General features: G+C 47.0%; 1 protein-coding gene across 8 annotated transcripts in view; it reads right to left on the minus strand.

The window, feature by feature from the left end:
• SETBP1 (SET binding protein 1) overlaps window positions 1-19,829 on the minus strand; it is a 363,049-nt gene that overhangs the window by 89,975 nt on the left and 253,245 nt on the right. For all 8 annotated transcript variants that reach the window (XM_032311272.1, XM_032311273.1, XM_032311278.1 and 5 more), the window contains one exon: window positions 14,448-17,904. In XM_032311272.1, the coding sequence (XP_032167163.1) occupies window positions 14,448-17,904 (3,457 nt within the window). The remainder of the gene's footprint in view (window positions 1-14,447; window positions 17,905-19,829) is intronic.

Genomic DNA, 19,829 nt, shown 5'->3' on the forward strand with positions numbered 1-19,829 from the left:
TTAAGCTACTCAGACATATCACAGAATTGCAGGATGGCCTGGAACTACTTAAATGATCAAGGTCAGCCATATCATGGCCAGACTAATCTGCACAAGGCACCACCATGCCATTTCTTTGATCCTGGACGTCCCCTCTTGCTGGTGGCATCTAATTGAAACCTAGCACAAGGCAAGCAGAAATCTGATAAAGCCACACCTCCCCAGACAGCCATCCTCGCCAGCCATCCCCTATGGTTAGCCCATCAAGTTGACCAGGACCCGCTGGTCTTGCCAGTTCTTGCTAAACTTACCACGTTTTGGGATTTAATTATTTCATTTGCTTTTTTTTTTCTCCCTGTTCAGTATCAACTAGAAGACTATAAACTTGTTGAATACAGGAGCCTTACCTTGTTCATTTTTATATTCCCCAAAGTTTTAAAATATATATGTAAGGATGGAACATGACCTTTTTTTCGACAAATACTACACATTTATTCATATTTCTCCCCAAGTTGTTCCTCTCTGCTTCTCATCTGTCTCAGTTCAACCATTTCTTCCAGGTCCCAGTAGGAGAACACCTCCTTGGAGAAGCACTGCATGAGTTACTCCAGTCTAAAAATGAACGGTCTCCCTTCTGACTTCTTTGCCATTCAGTTTAGCAATATGAGGTTGGATAATGGACTTTTTAAAAATTGCATTTCCAAAATTACACACGAGGTAGACCTTCGTCTACCAGATCACAAAGAGAAGTCTACAAATAACATAGGTAGTAGGTCACAAAGCACATGTGAGTGTCTTCCTCTCTGGAGGGTGTCCCAGGAGAAAGAAAGAGTACACGTGAAGGCAGAAGGTCTGGAAGCATTTGGTGACTGTGCTCAGGGAACGGCGGGATGCCCTAGGCCTGGGGCATGGAGGGAGAAGCAATGTTTGGGGCTCAGAGAGAGGAGAGAAAAGAAAAAGTCAGAGAGATTGGACTCTCTGCAGACAGAAAAGTCTAAGGGATGTGGGTAGCTTCTAGAAGAAAAGACCAGCCCTGGAAACAGCCAGCAGGGGCCACGGTTCTAAAAGGACAAGGAACTGAATGGGTTCCTTGAATGAGATGGAAGCGGATCCTACCCTAGAACGTTCAGTAAGGAACACAGCCCTGCCCACCCCTAGATTTCAGCCCCATGAGACTCTTAAGCAGAGGACCCCGCTGAGCCTCCGGGACCAACAGCCTACAGAAACTGTGAGATAATACATCTGTGTTGTTTCAAGCTGCTACATTTGTGATAAATTGTTACAGCAACAATAGAAGACGAATACAAATCTCCCGCTCTCTCTCATTGCATTTTTATGTCTGGGGTTAGTAGATAAATTGGTCTACAAAACAGGTGCTGCTGAATAGCGCTAACAAACTCTTGCTGTGACAGGACCAAATGCCAGAGGATTGAAATTGGCACCCCTTTCAAGGGAACTTTGGGTGAAATGTGTATTTTGTTACTTATTCACCATAACTGTATAATCCTGACACCTTATCTTTGTCATCAAATACAACGGTGGTCCGGCTGATGTCTGCCCTCTGTGTGTGTGTGTATGTGTGTTCAGAAAGGGATTTAACTGATCCCAGTAAGAGCATAATTGGGAGGGAAAGCCTGCTGTTTAAAGAAGACTTCTATCGCAATCTGCGGGGTTGTATTTTCTGTGCTTGAATATATTATCCAAAGTGGAAGTGAAAGGAAATGAACATTATTAACAATCGTGTAGTAAGCAGTGTGTTGGATGCTCCTGGGTATATTCTGCTTTTATTTGACTCTCAGAAAACTCTGCCAGGTGGATATTAATAGCCTCATTTTTCAGATGAGGAAAAGGAGGATCAAAAAGGCTACAGTGTCCAAGGTCACAGGACCAGTAAGTGGGGGATTTAGCATCCAAATCTATCTACATCTGAGAGCCCTTATCTCCTGAGAGGCTTTTTTTGTTTTCTGTTTTTGTTTTGTTTTGTTTTTCTGTTTTTTGGTTCTTCTGAGGTGGCATAGGAGAGTCACAGTATAACCCTGAAATAAAATAAAGACTTCAGGGTTATATTAGAGAGATGCTAGAATGGCTAAGAAAATGACTAGGTAAGCTCAGAAGCCAGATGGAAAAGAGGATGTTCTGTGTGAGGGAGGCAATGTGGTGGTTGGAGATTTGGATGAAGGGTTAATTACAGTATTTTCTGTAGGATAAGGAGGAGATTTAGCAGAACTCACAGCCAAGGGAATAAGCCGAAAATGATCAGGAGACAAGGTGAGGCAGTGACTATAGGTAATGTAGGCACTTTGAAGTCAGATCAAGAATTTGGGATTTCGTGCCATAGGAATTTTTATTTCTACATCTGGCATCAATTATTCATTTACCTATGGCTGTCTTCCTAGATCTTTCATGAAAAACGACTCCATTCTTCTTTTTCTATTTCAATAATTAATATATTTGTTTAGTTAGAGCCTTAAGGGGAAGATGGATGCAATTAGATTTTGCTGAGTTGATTATTGCCAAAAGGATCAACAAAATGAAAAACGAAGTAGAGGAGCGGCACTAGGGACCAAGAAGGTGCAACTCTGACCTTGTGGAAGGACAGTCAGCCCATGTGAATTTCTGGGGTCTCAGTAACTTCACCACGCAGGCGGCATTGACCTGCTGTGCTGGTGGACTTTCTGGGAGGAGGCATGGCTCAGAGCCCTCCCCAGTAACAAGAGAAGAAGCCCAGAAACAAGATTCTCCTCTTGAAGACCACTGGGACAGATTTTCCTCTATTATAACTAATATCAACTGGAACTAGAAAAATAATGGAGGAAAAGTCCGTGAGAAAAGTTCTTTTAGCTACTTTATTTGATAAAATATAATTTTATTTGCAGTATCCATGAGGACTTCAAAAATCTCCTGGAAGATATTGTCTTCTCTTTTGCCTGATGCCCAGCTTATAGCACAGGGAGATGCTGAGGAGGTTAAGGAGGAATTGAAGAGAAAACAAAATTGGATTTACAGCAAATCTCACCTTAGGAAAATCGTAGGTATACAAGGAAGGAAAATGAACAAGTATGAGGTAGGCCTTTGGGTCCTAAACCTATAATAACGGACTCCTTCCCTTTAAATACTCACAGAATGAATGACAGCAAAACTGCCCAATTAGAGCACTGACAACGGGGCCTATTCTGTGTGTATCTGCTGGCACAGCGGGCATGGCACTCATAACCCACACCGACTGGCTGCATTTGGCACTGCGGTGTGGAGCTGTGGGTCTCAAGCTCTGGAAAACTTATCGCATCCCACCCCCACGTCCTGGTCAGAGTCTGATCTGAGAAGAAACCCTCAACACTCAGCGATTCTTGGGAAAACATTTTGGCAACCATTTTCAGCCGGGACTAATTTGTCCCCTTCCCGGTTGAACTGGCACTTAGATTCTTGTAGAGATCTTAAGTAAGACTGTGTGGAAATCTGGATGGTTTTCATGCCCAATTGCTGCTGCATTTGTTTAAAAAAATATATAATCCCCTCTTAGGGCAACGGCATAGAATGTAGAAGGAAAAGTTGGTCCATTCTGGGAAGGTACTGGAGAGGAAGTTGAAAAGACCAGGCGACCAAAGTGGCAGTGGGGAGTGTGGAGAAAGAGGAGAGAAAATGGCGGAGGGGAGCATGGGTTGGACTTTCTCTAGCTTCTCCTGCGGAGGGGGGGCAGAAAGGAAAGGAAGCCAGGCAAACAGTGACCATTAGCTGGGACCCCTGCAGCTACATTAGCATAACGGTTATTTCATTGGATTATAGGTGATTTCATTTTTTTTTATACATGGTTTCCTAAATTTTCCACATTTTCTACCCTAAGAAGTATCTGGTTTTCATTAATGAAAGAAATAATAAATGTTTTTTCCAAATGCTCATTTCCTTTATTCTATGCATGGGGAATCCAATTTTATTGTTGTTGTTGGGACCTCAAAAGAGAACAACAGTACCTAGCAGGAAAGGGGATCATTATTTCGTAGAAGACATGCTAACACAGACTTCTAGGACTATGACATCTCTACCGGAGGATGACAAGGTATCCCCTGTGCATGTATAGTCATAACATTGCCCAGTAGTATGTCTTATACATTTTTGCCACTTGATACTTTTTTAATTGTGTGATCAGAGTAAATAAATGAAGCAAAATGTAACTAACAGTACAAAAAATATATTCTGTAAGAGAACCCTTTTGGCCTCCTGGTCTTGGGATATAAGACATGAAAAACTGGTTTAGGACAACGGTTCTTTCAGCCCACATCTCAAGTTCTCATGGACATTAGAAAGGGGATAAGGTCTCCTGTCTATCAGTTTCCCAAACTTCTGAGATACAGCACCACACCCATGGTTTCCTTAATGATTTGTTCCACTCTGTTTTCATCTTTAGCATTTATCACTCTCAAGATGAAAGTTTCTGTATGTTTACTAGGAATTGTGTAAAGTCCCTTAAGCTATGTAAAACTTTTCTTTAGAACAACAAAATGTTGGGTGCCTGGGTGGCTCAGTTGGTTAAGCAACTGTCTATGGCTCAGGTCTTGAACCTGGAGTCCTGGGATCGAGTCCCACGTGGGCTCCCTGCTCAGCAGGGAATCTGCTTCTCCCTCTGACCTCTCCTGTGTTCTCTCGCTCTCTCATAAATAAATAAATAAAACCTTTTAAAAAATGTTAAGAGTTTTGTGATTTAGTGAAAAAGAACATTCTTGTTCCTCCTTTGTGTGTCCTTTGTGAATTTCAGGGGTATCCATGCTCCATCTGGGGAATCTATTGCCTGGGCTCTGAACACAGAACCAACCTCACTCCCTGGGCTTGGCTGATCCTGGCTCCAAAGAGCTCCTCCTATATAAAAAACTAATTTTAGCCGACACCAAATTGCTAGTGCTTTATTCTGGGCTCCCCCATTTAATCCACTGGCAAGAGTATTTTAAGGATAACTCAGAATCTGAGTCATATTATTGACCTTGTCAAAGACATAGAAAATCTGGTGGAAAAAGGGAGTTGATGAGCAAAATCAGGAAAACAGGGGCCCAGCACTTTTTCTGTGCAAGACTGGCTCAGTGACTTTGGACAAAGACTTTCACCCTCTGGGTTTTGATTTCCTTGCCTGTCAAGGGGGAGCACAACATCTATCTGCAAACCTCAGTGGGCTCAGAAGATCAAATAAAAGTAAGGAAATGCACTTTGAAGAGCAGAGCACCCTGTTCAGATGTAAGGATGACGGGCATGCAGCCTCGGGGAAAGCTTTTCATCTCTCTGTGTCCTTAGATCCTCCATCAACGAGGGGAGCCCCGAGGGGAGCCCCATCTCCGCATGGACTCACTGCCCACCTTCCCAGTCTCCCCAGCCCCTTCACGGAAGGAAGAGTGTAAAAACCATGGCAGCGGCTGCCTGAGGGACACGCTCGCTCTACCCCACTGAGCCCCTCCTAATGCCTCCGACTTGCTCTGAATCCTTATGGAATGGGGCAAACACCAACACCGACTTGCTTTTACAATGTGCAGCTCACTATTCTGAAAGTTACTTTATGGATCCTTTCTTCCTGTAGAATGGGTTTTTATTTCTAGTGATGAAATGTATGGACTTTCACTAGTCTAATTACCTTGAAGATGTGTATCTATCCATCTCTTGTCTCCTGAGAGCTTTGCAAGGTCTTTGAGGATAGTCATGTTTCCTGGGACTTCATTATTTCGCCCGGCACCTAGCACCAAGCTCAATGTCCTTTATGCCTAGCACCCTCGCACGTCAGTGTGTCCGCCCCCTGCCTCCACGACGCAGTCCCGCATCCCCTGATGGCAGCTGTGCCTCTTAAAAACCCTTCCCCACCCAACTGCTACCTTCAGTTTAGGCAGGAGCCTTTTGTGTACTGCCTGAGGCCACACTCACCACCACGCTCCCACTCTCCAAGGTCCAGCTCCAGGATTTTGCCTTTTGAACACGATTATCTTTCCTGACCCTGGATCCCAATAGCCCCCACTGCCGGCCACTGCGTTAGCATGGATGAAATATGGTCTGCACGTACTCCCTGGTTGTTTCAGGTACACCCAATTAGCCTCTTTTCAGTATAGTATAAGGAACTGAGGGAAGGAGGAGCCCTCCCTTGCTTTTTTCTTCTCTTCTGGTCTCTCTGACCGTCCCTGGCTCTGTGGTATATATTAAGTAACTGAAGAGCTCACATCATTTTTGAGCATATAGGCTTTTTATGAAGCATCATATATATTTCATTCTACAAAGTAGTGAAGACCTCTGGAAGGGCAACAGTTGGGTTTTACTCTGTAATACTTTGCACATAGTAAATGGTCAATAAAAGATTCATTTATCAGAACCTGGGGTTAGCAGGACTGTGCTTCCACATGTTCTCGGGAGCACAGCCAACAAGCACCCCCTCCACCCCAGTACCACAGGGAGGAGTTTTCAAATAGATAGTACCATGATCAGAAATTAAGTGCTTGTGTGTCTGTGGGGCAGAGAAGGGGGAGCTGGCCTAGACCCTCTTACCTCTTTTCAAATACTATAGTCTTTATCTTTTCTATGCATGGACTTCACAGGAAGGCAGAACGACACAGCATAAAAGGTTCAGGCATTATTTTCAGGCTCCCACAACGGGGGGACCTTAGACTTACGACTTACTAAGATTGGCTGTGCCACCTCCCACCAAAGGCTGACCAAAGACATAAAGAGTCCTCGGAGGCTGGAGCATGGCTAGAACCACAGCAAAGTTTCACTTTCTGCACCTGAAGCCCCATTTTCTCATCACCCATTGTTAACTCCTTCTCACCTGGATGTGGCATATAGCCCACCAAGCCTTAACTACACAGGGCACTAAATAAGTAATACTGAGTTTTTCTGTTGCTTTGGGGTCATGGATCTGTTCATACATATTCTCATCGCCCATAAACTCTGCAGCTTTTGGTCCTGGTGGCCACCCCCATTCTTCTTAATTCACTCTTCCTTGACTCCCTGGTTTTCTTTCAACACTTCCAACATTTCTTCTCTGCATCTTTCCCAATATCTTCTTATTCTGCTTCTCTCTTTAAGGTGGGCCACAGGGTCCCTCCCCTCAACCCTCTTTTCTTTATTCCCTGTAATTGTCTCTCTTGCTCTGTATAGAACTGTCAACTGTTCCCTTTACAATTCATTTCTTTGTATACCAACCAGACTCCTTCCTGATTTCTGTAATTCTGTTCATAGACTACAGTTATCTGGGGCTAACATATTGGAATCATCTTTGACTTTAGCTAGAGAGGGAGAGAGATGAATCAAGAATGACTCATTATTATTTTTTGCTTGAGTACCTGAGTAATGAAGTCTTTAGGCACTTATAATGTGGGTGCTAGGCTGGGGAAGGAAAGGCAAACAAGAATGGCTGATTGTAATACTGTATGAAGAGTGCAAAGTTCACCCAACCCTGACTGGGGAGGGGGGAAAGTGGGGTCAGGAAAGAAAGACAAAGTATAATTTGGTCATTTCATGATTTTGCCTATTTTAAGATTTTTTTTGGGGGAGGGCAGATAGAGATCACAAGTAGGCAGAGAGGCAGGCAGAGAGAGCAGGGGAAGCAGGCTCCCTGCTGAGCAGAGAGCCTGATGCAGGGCTCGATCCCAGACTCTGGGATCATGACCTGAGCCAAAGGCAGAGGCTTTAACCCACTGAGTCACCCAGGCGCCCCACGATTTTGCCTATTTTTAAAATGACTTCCCACTGCCTTGATGAAGCAGAAGTCCCATACCATAAGCACATGCCTGGTGGTATGGGGCAAAACCCCTCTAACTCATGAGGACACCATTGTCTTCTGACCTTCTCTGCCTTGATCCCCAGCTGCAGATCCTAACCTCGATAAGTCCAAAATAAGCCCTATTTCTCAAATAGATCTTGGGTACTTCTACCTAAATACCTTTATTTACATGGTTTCCTTTCTGCACTGTGCCTCCCCCCCCCCCCCCCCCCGCCCCGATGTCCCTACCATCTCCAATCTCCAAAAGCCTCCTCCATCCTTCAAGATCCATCTTAAAATGGCAGCTACTTCAAAGAAACATAAACAATGAAGTTTGGAACACTGAAAAAAAAACTAAAAAAAAGAAAAAAAAAAAAGAAGATGCATCTCTGATTCCACTTCTCTACTCCCAAGGAAAACATGGAGATGGCTCACACACACACACCGGCCCTCCCCCCCACCCCCACCCCGGGCAGCCCCAGCACTTCTTCTAAGGCTCTCAGATGGCCCTTACCATCTGCCTTGTAGCATTAGTTCCATCTGGTTTCCTCCTCTGCATTAATAGGAGAGACTTCGGGATTATAATCTCCTTGAGGGCAAAAGCATCCAGTTACTAATCCTTGAATTTCTCCCCACCCCAGGACTGCACCAAGCCGCGTGTGTGTGTGTGTGTGTGTGTGTGTGCGTGCGTGTGTGTGTGTGTGTGTGTGTGAGACCAAAGAAATGCATTTTACATCTTCCCTTGTCTTTATCACCTCCTGCCCTTGGCTTCAGTCAATCCGCACCGAGCAAAATATTGGCACGAGCCTGTGCTATAATCCTAGCAAGCATTCATTCCCATCCCTGTTAATTTGTTGAGTGAAAGAGATGGGTTGCTGGAAGGGCCTTCCAAAGACACCATCCTCACCTCTGCCCACTGGCCTGCCAGTCTTTAAAGCGTGCTTTATTGATTTCTCTAGCCTTCTTGAGAAAGGCTCCATGCTGTATCAAAGCCAAGTCTGTCGAAACTGTAAGTTCTCTGCACCCACACCTGAATCTGCATAATTCCCCACAGCCACAAAGGTATAAATAAAAACTTCCAACAGGACAGCGGAACGTTTGCCAACTGTGGGAAGATAAATGGCCTGGGGATTTCTTGCTCCAAAGGCAGAATGGCTTGATTTCTGATTTTAATGTGGAAAAAGAGATGCTGGGAGTCTAAGATTTTTTTTCTTTCATTGCCAGAAAGTTATGGGTCACAACATTTAATTTGATTAATTCCCGGTTTCCAAGAGAAAACCTTAGGAGGAACCTTGGGAGGCCCGATAAAATAAGTATGTGCAATTGTTAAGACAGGAAAGGAAAAAAAATGACTTCCATCAGAGCCCACAAAGATTGTTTCCAGTCCCAAACATGGGTCTCCAGAGACAGCCTGGAAACCAAATTATTGTCCAATAGATGCTTACCTTTTACAACAGCTCACAGCAAAAGAAAACATATAGCTTAACATCTCTCCCACAACTCACCTTTCTAGTTTTTTTTTTTCTTCTTCTTTTATTCTCTCTCTCTCTCTCTCTCTCTCTGCCTTCTCTCCCTGCTGTTAGCTTCCAGGTCTGAGCTCTTTTACCAATTAGATATGTATCATTGCATGAGTCACTTGACCTTCTTACGGCTCAGTGTGCTCATCAGCAAAATGAGATGTTTCTGCTACATTGTTACGATTCTTTTACTTTGGAGTCTAGGCAAAGGCAAGCCTGCTCTGTCCGTTCCCACGCAGGGGGTCGCATGCATGCTCTATCCTTTTTGCTAAGGTGATGACTGTGGCTGCTGCATACACAAGGAGTGAGCTAATCGGTTGGCGGGGTCCAGGTAGGGAGAATGCCATCTTTTCTGAAAGGGGACATCAAATGGCTGGATGAAGTGGCTGGAGCCAAAGACGAATGGGGTGAGTCACAAAATTTAATACGTGGACCAGAGGGATCTGTTGTGAAATCTCATTGCACAGCTAATTAATCGGCCAACTTGGCCAATAACTTGAGAGTTTTCTTCCTACGTGTCCAATCTGCGTGTGCACGTGCATGTGTGCGTGTGTTTGCACTCAAACACGGCCCTGTGTAAACTTGAGACTTTGAGAATCTGAACTGTCAGGTCTGGTCAGAGCTCTTCCTACCAGAGTCTCACCTGGGAAAACAGAGGGTGAGAAAGATGCAGAGGTCTTCCAGCTGGTTAGTGTGGGAGACAAGACCAGGCCAGGTGCTCATCATCCTGTTAAACCACACAGCAGCCATTAGCTAATTTATCTCTCATTTCCTCCCACAGAATGACCCAGAATTCAACTTGGATTAAGATTAAACAGACTACACTTCATCAGCTTTTTATTTTTCACTATTTTTTTTCCTGGCCTTAACTTTCTCCTCCCTTGAGTCTTCTTCCTTTTCTTCCATTTGTAGAAAATGTTCTCCGCACATTTTCTTTTGTATAGTTGTTGTTTTTTTTTTTAAGATTTTATTTATTTCCTTTTGTATAGTTTTCATGTCATCTCATCTATGTGGTTAATTCCCTCATCTGGATGCTTGCTTGAAGGAGGGTTTTGTCTTATTTTTGGCTTGGGCATCCATTTCCTGCCTATGAGTAACAACAGAGACTGCCTCCCCAAATGCCCCACGGTGCCGATAAGAGGAGCTGGCAAAGGGCAAGACAGAAGCCACAAGGAGGGGTAGAGAGTCAACCAGGCTCAAGGAAATCCAGCCACCTGCATGCATGGCAGGATTCTGATATCGGACAGGTGAGCTAAGGATTCATTTTCAGCATCCATTCATCATGAGGAAACTGACAGATATCCGGGGACCCGGGATGGCTACCTTGACTCATAACAGCATTAGACTAAGAGGTAACATAGGTAAATTGACTCTTTACAGTGTTTCTCCAACATCTGATGGGAGCCTGGACAGCAATGGTTAAGATGTCTAAATATGAGATCAAAGCATGCAAAAATTATTCTGTGGTCTGAACAGGAAGAACATAACTCACACCAGAGACCCCTTCCACCAGCTAAGAAGTTGGCTTTGAGAGCACGTGGCATCGTTCTAACTATGTGTTGTCAAACTTGGACAGGTTTGCTCTTCGGGGACTCTGCAGCCTGTCGGGCTACGAGAAGTGGTGATGCCTGGTGAGAGAGAGGCGCACATGAGCCCCCATCAGGCTTCTTCCAACTTTGGGAGTCTGTGGATGGCACCTTCCCACTAGTTATCATTATTTGGTGCCAGGCAAGCATTTTTATAAATGGAGATTTAGCAGATGGTATCCATTTAGAAAATAGGTCAGAAGAGCCACTGCCTTCTGAAACAAACAAACAAAGCAAAAGGAGTAAAACGCAGAAAAATGGTAAAGAGCCTTTGTGACTTCTAAGCTCTAGGTGTGTTGTAAGGGGGCTAACAAGACAGTGCATCGCTCTGCAGGGCAGGGGGCTTGGAGAATGGATGCTTTTCCAAGCAGGAAAGAAGAAATGGAGCGTGCTGCTAAATGAGGGCTCTAATTTCTGTCTCCATAACGGTAATGACTTCCATCAGCTCTGATCTCAGGCAATGCTCAAAGTCCTCCCCTGACTTAGCTCCTAAATCTGGTCCTCAATGGGCTAAAGGGTGACATCTCTATATAAGTTGTATCTATTTCGGAGATGACTAGCTCCTGTGAAAAAGGACACTGGGATGCTAAGGGAGTGAATCCAGAGGGGAGAAGGAAAGAGACGGAGGGAGAGAAGCTGTGAGAAGCTGGGAGGAAATGATGCTTTTTTTTCCAAGCGGGACCCTCAGTATCATTCACGGAAGCGACACCTTGACTGAGGTAAAGTTTCTGGAAGGTCTCTCAGACCTTCAGCCTCACACCTTTGAATGGGATGTGGTGCTCTCTGGAGCGTATCAGAAATAGAGGGAACATTTAGAATAGAGGCGAGGAGAGGCCAGCGTTCGGAAGGGAGGTGAACGACTGAGAATCTGATCTGCTCCAGTAAGATATTCAACAAGATGTGCAGGGACAACAGACACAGTCATGTAGACATAGAAGCCACCAACGACTGTGAGTCATTAAAACATTGAAGAGAGAATCAACTCCTGTAACACAGAGGTAGGCACCAAGCAGTGGCGAAAATAACTGCCAGAAGCGCAGGGCAGTAAGAACACAGACGGAAGCCTGTCCGTGTCGATGTTTCCAGGGGGATGGCTAGAAAAAGTTGGGCCCTAAGGGGTCCTTTTACACTGGTTGGGCATTGAATAAAGAGACGACGTCTTTCCTTAATGACTCTCTCTGCAATCATCACATCATCGCTGTGCAGCTGCCTTAGGGAGAGGCTTGTAATTGGAGAATGGTTGGGTATCTGAGAGGAAAGGCTATGGTGGGATGTACGAGCACCGAGCCAAGGACCAGGACCTGTGTGTTCTAGACTTGGCGCAGCTACTGGGTGGCACGTGGTCAACGGCAGTGCGGTGACCAAAGCCCCAGGCTTGTTACCATCCGAAGCCATGGCTTTCTAAACCTGAGCGGGTCACTTGATCTCTGAGCCACAGTGTCCCAGTGTGTAAAACAGGAATGAAAATACCTCTCTCTTCTAAGATTGTGGGGTACGTGTTATAAAGAAAGGTATGTAAAATGGTTTTAAGAACTGAAACATACTATACAAAGAGGTCTGGCCCAATCCTGTCGGTTACAGGTGGTAGACAGTTCCACAAAGAAACAGAACGTCATGCTAAGGGCCGATATAACAGAGTTAGGCCTCGTACCCAATTCTTAGCTTGAATCCACCTTTCTTTTAGGACACTGTCATGATGCCTGTTTCTTTCCTCCTGATACGGCCAGATGAAGAACTGTTAAGAAGATGGGGAGAAGAAAGGGAATTTTGAAGAAAGCAATGGCCACCACAGGAGCGCCAACCCCGAGAGAGCTGTACGGCGAGAGGGCGGGCACCTTCTGAGACGGCGCACAGGGCTCAGAGAGGGATCTCTAGCTGGGAACTCTCGTGAACTGAACCAGCACCCAGAAATCCAGTCCAACCACAGAGAAAATCTCGGTAACACTGCCGAGAAACCTGACAAGAAACAACGGGTAGAGGTTTCAGCCTCTGAGATCTCCCTTCTCAGGTCTGGTAAGTTAGGATCCCTGCTTCTAGGTTCTTAACATTAGCATGCCACCATTCCTTTTTTAGCTAAATAGTGCCAAGAAAGTACAAAAAGTAAGAAGACCCTCTGTGCATGGCTGGTTTTGGACCCAAGCTTCAAGGTCACTTTACTGGATAAGAAAGCAACAGCTTTTCTCACCTAAAAGTTTAATCTGCTCACTCCTGTCCAAGGGGGCTTAACTTGGGCTTTGCATAGCAAACAAGTCCCTTCAACAAAGTCTGATGACGAGAAACAGGGATACCCGGGTGAGAACACCCTCTCTGGGCAAACCTGAAGTGTGGGACATTTATCACCTTCCGCAGGAAACATCACTCACTGCTAATTGGTCTCTTCATTAGACAAGGAGAACATCAACCACTATAGCAACTCACAAGCTAGCGGCAGTTTGGGGCAATCCTTAAGTGCTTTCTAACTCATAATCATATTTCTTCTGAAGTCTGCTGGCCTAGAAAAATGACTCTAATTCCTCATGAATACACTGCCCTCGCCCTCACTAATGGTGGACTCCCCCGGAAGGAAGATGGCGAGCAAAGGGTGCCCATCACCAAGAGAAGAGACAGGTGAACCAGTGATGATGTGTCTTTTAAAACCGGGCTGTGGCCAGAATGCTTTGTATTATCCGGGGGTAGCGGGTAGCAGGAGAAACGCTTTTAGCTTCTGCAGCTCCTAGGAAAGGAGCGTCTACTCTTTTCCTCACAAACAACTGTTCTGTTCTCTGATTCTTATCATTTATGCGATGTGTGGACAGGGACCAAGGGATACTTAGGCAGAAGTGTCAGGCTTCGATGGCAAGAAAGGTCTGTGTGGGTGGAAAAGTTAGCAGGAAATCCTGCCAGCAACTGACAAGGAATGAGCTCTTTCTAGTAGCAACCAGTACTTCAAGTTTAGAGATTAGTGGGCAAAATCCCATTCCCAGGAGACATGCCAAGAGACACAGCAGTAGGTTCCCATGGGGGACAGGAGGCGTGTAGCACCCTTCGGCCAGGCTCCCTCCCCTTCCTGCAGGGAAATCATGAGCCAGGGCTTCACTCTGGGGGTCTGTCCAGGGAAGCTTAGCAAATGCCCACAGACAAAGACAGGACAAGAGAGCCTGGGGCAATGGCTCCCTCATTAGCTACCCTGGAGGCTTCACTGGTCAGTAGGTTCTCCCTGGGATGTGAGAATTCTGGAGGTGGCATGCCAGAAGGAAGCAATAGTACTCCTACCCAGCTTTGACCTTCTTGGGATCTTGTTGGCATTTTGGAATGAGTTTCAGAGGTTTTACCCAACTAGCAAGCTGCACCATCAGATCAGACGAGGACATAAGAGCAGCATCTTTAATAAAAAGCATAAATGTAGTGGGTGTGGTTGGTGTCCACGTAGCTCCTGGGGGTGTCTCTGGGCCCACGGTTCCCAGACAATGACTCTGAGAGAGGAAAGACCGCGAATGCCAAATAAAAAATGTATCAAATGTGCAAGGATGCCCATTTTCACTTGGTTCCTACCCCTCTGCAAACCAGTGCATGCAATGTGCCCGCGATGGCAGCCTCCGGAGGAGCAAAGGCCAGCGATTAAGTAAGAAGAAAGCCCAAGCCTATGGAGCAACGTGGCCTTACCTGGAGACAGGGAAGACTCGTAGGAGCTTCTCTCCTTGCGATTCATCTTGAAGGCCTGGATGTCCTTTTCCCTGTATGTCCCAAAGCCCTCGTAGCTCCTCCTTTTACTCCCGCTCACGTCACTGTCCCACTTGTCATTCGAAGGGTTCATGTCACTGAACACGTCCAGGCTCTCGGGTCTGGTGCCGCCGCCGTCGCCACTGCCGCCGGAGTACCTTTTCGGGCACGAGTCCGCAGGCTCGCCGCCCAAGTCACCTTTGTCCTTGGCCTGGGTCCAATGCTGCGCATCGGAAAGTGACAGTGTAGACAGGGTGTCCACCTCAAAGTTGTTCTTGGAAGCTTTGTGGCCGGCTTCACTGTGCTGGTGCTTCTGCTTCTCTTTCGGCTTATTCTTCTCGCCCACCAACGGGAGCTCCTTGTCCGCACCGCCCAGCCGCTCGCTCAGGATGTGGCTGGAGAAGCTCGTGGCTTTGCCCGCGAAGAGACCGCTCATGTCATGGGTCCCCAGGATCCGGTCTTCCTTGTGCTTATGCTTGTGTTTGTGTTTTCTCTTGTGGAGCCGACCGCTGGCCAGCCCGGCGCCGCCCGCCTTGGGAGGGTTCAGGGCCGGCTGCCTGTCCCCGAGGCCGATGCCGACAGGCCCCTGCAGGTGGACTCCGTGCTTCGCTTTATGCTTCGCTGTCCCAGACATCTTCACGTGGGAGCTCGTGTGGAACTGAGGAGGCGGCACCGTTGGCCTCATGAACGGGGACGCGGCTCCGAGTGTGTGCGAGAGGTACAAGGGAGCTGGGTACTGACTGTAATAACCCAGGTTCATCATAGGCATTGATGTGTAAGGCATTCCATAGGGTGCATAGTAACTTCCACTGGGAATAGGGTAGCTGAACCCTTGTAAAAAAGGCACCTTTGTCATGGTGTCATTGGTTTTTGCGGGCCTACCACGCTTCTTCTTGGACTTCAGGTCTGAGGTCCTGCGAAGATAGAGCAAGGGGTCATACTGGATATATGGCACCGGGTAGTAGTGATCAAAATTAATCCGGAAAATGCTGGGGTACGGATTCTCGTGGTAGAAGGTGTAAGTCCGGTGGGAGATCCTGAACACCTGGAACTTGGTGACGAGCTCCTCCAGGTCCGCCAGAAACTGCAGGTCGTCACGGTTCTGCAGGCTTTTCCGCTTCCTCTTGTGCTTTGGCTTCTTGAGGCTCTCGTGGGCCAGAAAGTTGTCCACCATGAGATGCTTCTGCCGGTGGCCGTGCCGGGTCTTCGTGCTGGTGTCGGACGGAAGGGTCTCCGGGTTGTCCAGGGAGCAGAAATCAAAGGAGTACCTCCGTCGGGATTCCGAACTCTTCTCCGCTTGGTCAGACGTGCTGTTGTTGTCCGTCCCGATGCCGCTGTCGCTCGGGATCGTCTCCTCGCTGTGCGACTCGCTCACAGGGGACAGGGTAATTTCCTTGAGTGACCCGATCTCGCAAAGGTGGGAAGGCGAGTTGGCCATCAGCCTGGGTGGGGACAGCTTCCAGGCTCCACTGTGGATTCCCTTCTGGGTTTTGGTTGGAAGAGCACTGATGGGCTGGAGATTTGGCATAGTTTTCAACTCTGAAAAATTGGTTTCGGTGCTGGCGGGGCTCAGGTTGCCATTGGACCCACCCAACTGCGTCGAAAGTGGGTGCATAGCTGCTGGTGAAGACGCCACAAGTGACTGAAAGTTGGAAGGCACGGCTGGAACGTCCGGCTGGCTAGAAACAGGCCTGGGGTGCTTGATGGCTGTTTTGGGTTCCTCGGATGGGGGTGGCAGCTCTGCTCTTGGCTTCCTGCCCCGCTTCTTGCCGATGTAGATGGTTCCCCTCTTGCTGACGTTGATCTGTTTGCCCAGTTTGCTCTCAATGGCCGCTGCCCCCGGGCTGGTCTCCGGGGGAGCTTTGGCCTTCAGAGCAATGTTGCTGGAGCAGGATAAGATCTGGTTCAAGATATTTTTCCTCTTGAGTGTTTTCATCTTGTTGATGGTCTTGATGGTCTTCTTATCCAGTACCCCAAGCTTTCCAACTTTTTTGTGAAATTTCATCTCGCTCATGGGCTTGTCCTCTCCTGGCACCAGCTGGGCCAACTTAGCTAAGCTGCGTCGTCTCTTTCTTTTCTTCGTGCCGGGGAACTCCCGGCTGATGGGACTGACCGGACTGGTGGAAGTCCCCTCGTGAATCGTCTCCACCGTGAGCAAAGGCTGCTTCTTTGGCCGCCCCCGCTTCTTCTTGACGGGCGTGATCACAGTAAGACTGTCTGTGTTGGTGTACAGAGGGCTGGACGGGGTGATGGGGTAGGCGGATGGCGGTTCCACCATCAGTTTATCGGACGTGGCCATGACTGCCTCCCGGAGCATACTGGTGGGCTTTGGTTTGCTGCACGTCCACCTCCGTTTCGCAGCAAATTTGGGATGCTGGATTTCTGGCAGCTTTCTGGAGGGAGAGTGGTCCGTGCACGTTGGAGGCGTCATGATCATGGGGGGCTTTCGCTGCTTGGTCACGCCTCCAGGCATGACTTTCTCAGCACTGCCGCCCGCTTCAAGGCCAGCTGAGGGGGACTCGTTCTCTATCATTTTACTCAATTTAGGGACCCGGGGATCTTTCTTATTTCCCTCAGTGTTGGCAAGTATCCTGTTAACCACTTCACTGCTCATGGTGATTCCGGAAGCCAGGGCTTTCTCTGGCTTGATCTTTTCCACCACCGCTTTGATGGACTGCCTCTTTTTCCTCTTATGGCTGGTTGGATCTAGACAGGGTGCCTTGATAGGGATAGTAATCCGGACATGGCTTGAGTCATTTTCAGGATTACTGACAGAACTCGAGTTCTGCCTGGCTGGTGATGCCTCGTGGGCATTGTCTGCAGGGTAGCCTTCCCTTTTCCCTTCCGTATTGTCGAATGCCTTCTGGGCATTCTTGACCCAGTCCAGGTCTGGGTTGGATATGGTTTGACTTATCACATCTTTTTTACTGGACTTTTTCTTGCTGCCTATAGCAGGTGGTTCTGGGGGCTCCTTTGTGACTCCTCCATCCTGATCGACCAAGGGCTGCAGCCCGCTGCACTCGCCAGAGCTGCTGGGCGGGGCTGGCGAGCCGTGGCTGCCTGGGGAAGGGACCACACCTCCCAAGAGCAGATCTTTGCTGCTGGTGGACAGCTGGCTCCACGTGCTCCCTGCACTGCCTTTCTTACCCTGCGCCTTCGCAAAGGAAGCCACGGGCTCAAGAGCGGGCATCTTGCTGGTGCTTGCAGTTTCTCTGCCAGACTCCGGACTGATGAAGCAATTCTGAGTGGCGGGTCCACTGTCAGAGTTGGTGGACCAGTCCATGTGGTTCTGGCTGCTGCTTTTTTGCTGGTGCTTTGGTTTTAAGGTGTCACTGGTGACGTCCTGTGGGAGGCCTGGGTCATAGTGGAGACTTGAGTGTTTCTGTGGCCGCTCGTAAGCCTAAGGGCAGGGGGTAGGGAAGGAGAGAGAGAGACAAAGATGAGCATGTCAGAGCCACTTAAAATTCAATGTCGAGAGGCTTACTTATTTGAAAGTTGGAAACAGCTATCTATAATTCCAGAATGCTTCTGGAGGTTTTCTCATTTGCAGAAGTAAAAACAGGTGGCACTCATTCGGAACATTAAAAAGGAGGCTGTCTTCACCGTCCCCCTATGCCCCCCAACAGGAACTTTTACTGATCCTGGTTAAATGCAATCTTGGAGTAAGAGCTGTTTAGGCAGAGAACAAGCCCCGCATGTCACTTAGGCCAGTGCTGGACCGGATGCACGCAAGAGCTGAAACCTGTATAATGCAGAGTTCTGTCCATGGTGGCGGGGCCCAGGAGAGACTGAACTTCCCGACTCCCTGGTCCCTTTACCTAACTCAAGCTGCCCTGATTTCTGTCCCTACTTCCCATCCAGCTCACGTCCTTCCTTCGCTTTCTCCTACGGAAGTTCATTTCTGTTTGCACTTTACCCTGGGGTTGAGCATCTGTGTGCTCCAACAAGTAGCTCCCTGAGAGCCACTGCAACAAGGGAAAACAGCACGAGCTAAAGGATTGAGGGGGGTAGGTCTGAAGAATGTGTGGGGCCAAGGGGGTTGGTCAAAGACATGAAGAAGAAGAAATGAAGCAGGAAAGAAACGTAAGAGACCTTCAATCCTTCTGACTCTAGGAGTGGTGCAGTGTTTGGGAGGTAGCCCTCTGAGGCATCCTGATGCCCAGGCTGGGCACTGACACCAATCTTGAGGAGACTCTTGGGCAGTCTCAAAAGGAACCTTGAGTCTCCTGGATGAATGTGCCCAAAAAAAAAAAAAAAAAAAAAAAAAAGGCCCAGTCATTCAAGATCGCACCTTTGAACTTTGTCAGCTGTGCTTTCCCTATGTGAATTCTAAAGGAAAGTCTCCAGACTCTGGCACCTTCCTTAGGACTGACTCTTCAGTTGGGAAAAGCAGAACCTGTAGACACCCAACATAAACCAGTGTCTACAAAATCACAAAGGCAGTGGACAGTGAACACATCATTTTGAGACATTAAAACTTATTTTAAAAAGATTTATATCTTCATTTTAGAGAGAGAGAGACAGAGCGAGCATGAGTGGGAGGAGCAGAGGGACATGGAGAGAGAAACTCAAGCCGACTTCCTCTTGAGTGCGGACCCGATGCAGGGCTTAAATCCCACAACCCTGAGTAACGGACTGAGCCACCCAGGTGCCCCAAGACATTAACATTTTTTAATGTACATATGCTAACATTATTTCAGATAGATTTTAAGCCATGCTACCAGTACAAACAAGCATTCCTCAAAGTTTACTGTAAGTCCTGTTTTATACCCATAAGTAGTAAACATATAGGATGCATTATCCGAAGATTTGTTAAAGAAGGGAAAATACTAGTAAACTGAAGAAAGCTTTGGATAATATCTCCACTTAGAAGTAAATGATGCTTGGCTTAGTGGATTTGGGAACTTTTCACCTGTAACATGTGTCTGTCTTTATCTACATATCTATCCATGTATCTATCAGCTATCGATACCAATCTACTCGCTATTGATGCCCTAGCATTTATATTTCATTAGAAAATATTTCTCATAGTCCCTGTTAAGAATCAAAACATAGATGCCAGAAAGAATGATGGGTAAAATTCAACACAGTAAAGCAAGTAGGGTTTCCTTCACACTAGTGTTTGGAAACCCTAGTTTTATTTTCTGCCTCCCTGATTTTGAGAAATATTGTTTATACTTCTAGTATTGGACTCTGTTTGTTAAGTATCTTGAGAGAATCTCCCCAAGCTAAGCCCAGGAGAAAATTTAGACAAAAAAATTTCTTTTTTTCCTCCTCTTGCAATGGTTGGTGGACACCACCATCACCACCACCTAGAGAACTAAT

This window comes from Mustela erminea, chromosome 13, assembly GCF_009829155.1.
Source record: "Mustela erminea isolate mMusErm1 chromosome 13, mMusErm1.Pri, whole genome shotgun sequence".
NCBI classification, from domain to species: domain Eukaryota; kingdom Metazoa; phylum Chordata; class Mammalia; order Carnivora; family Mustelidae; genus Mustela; species Mustela erminea.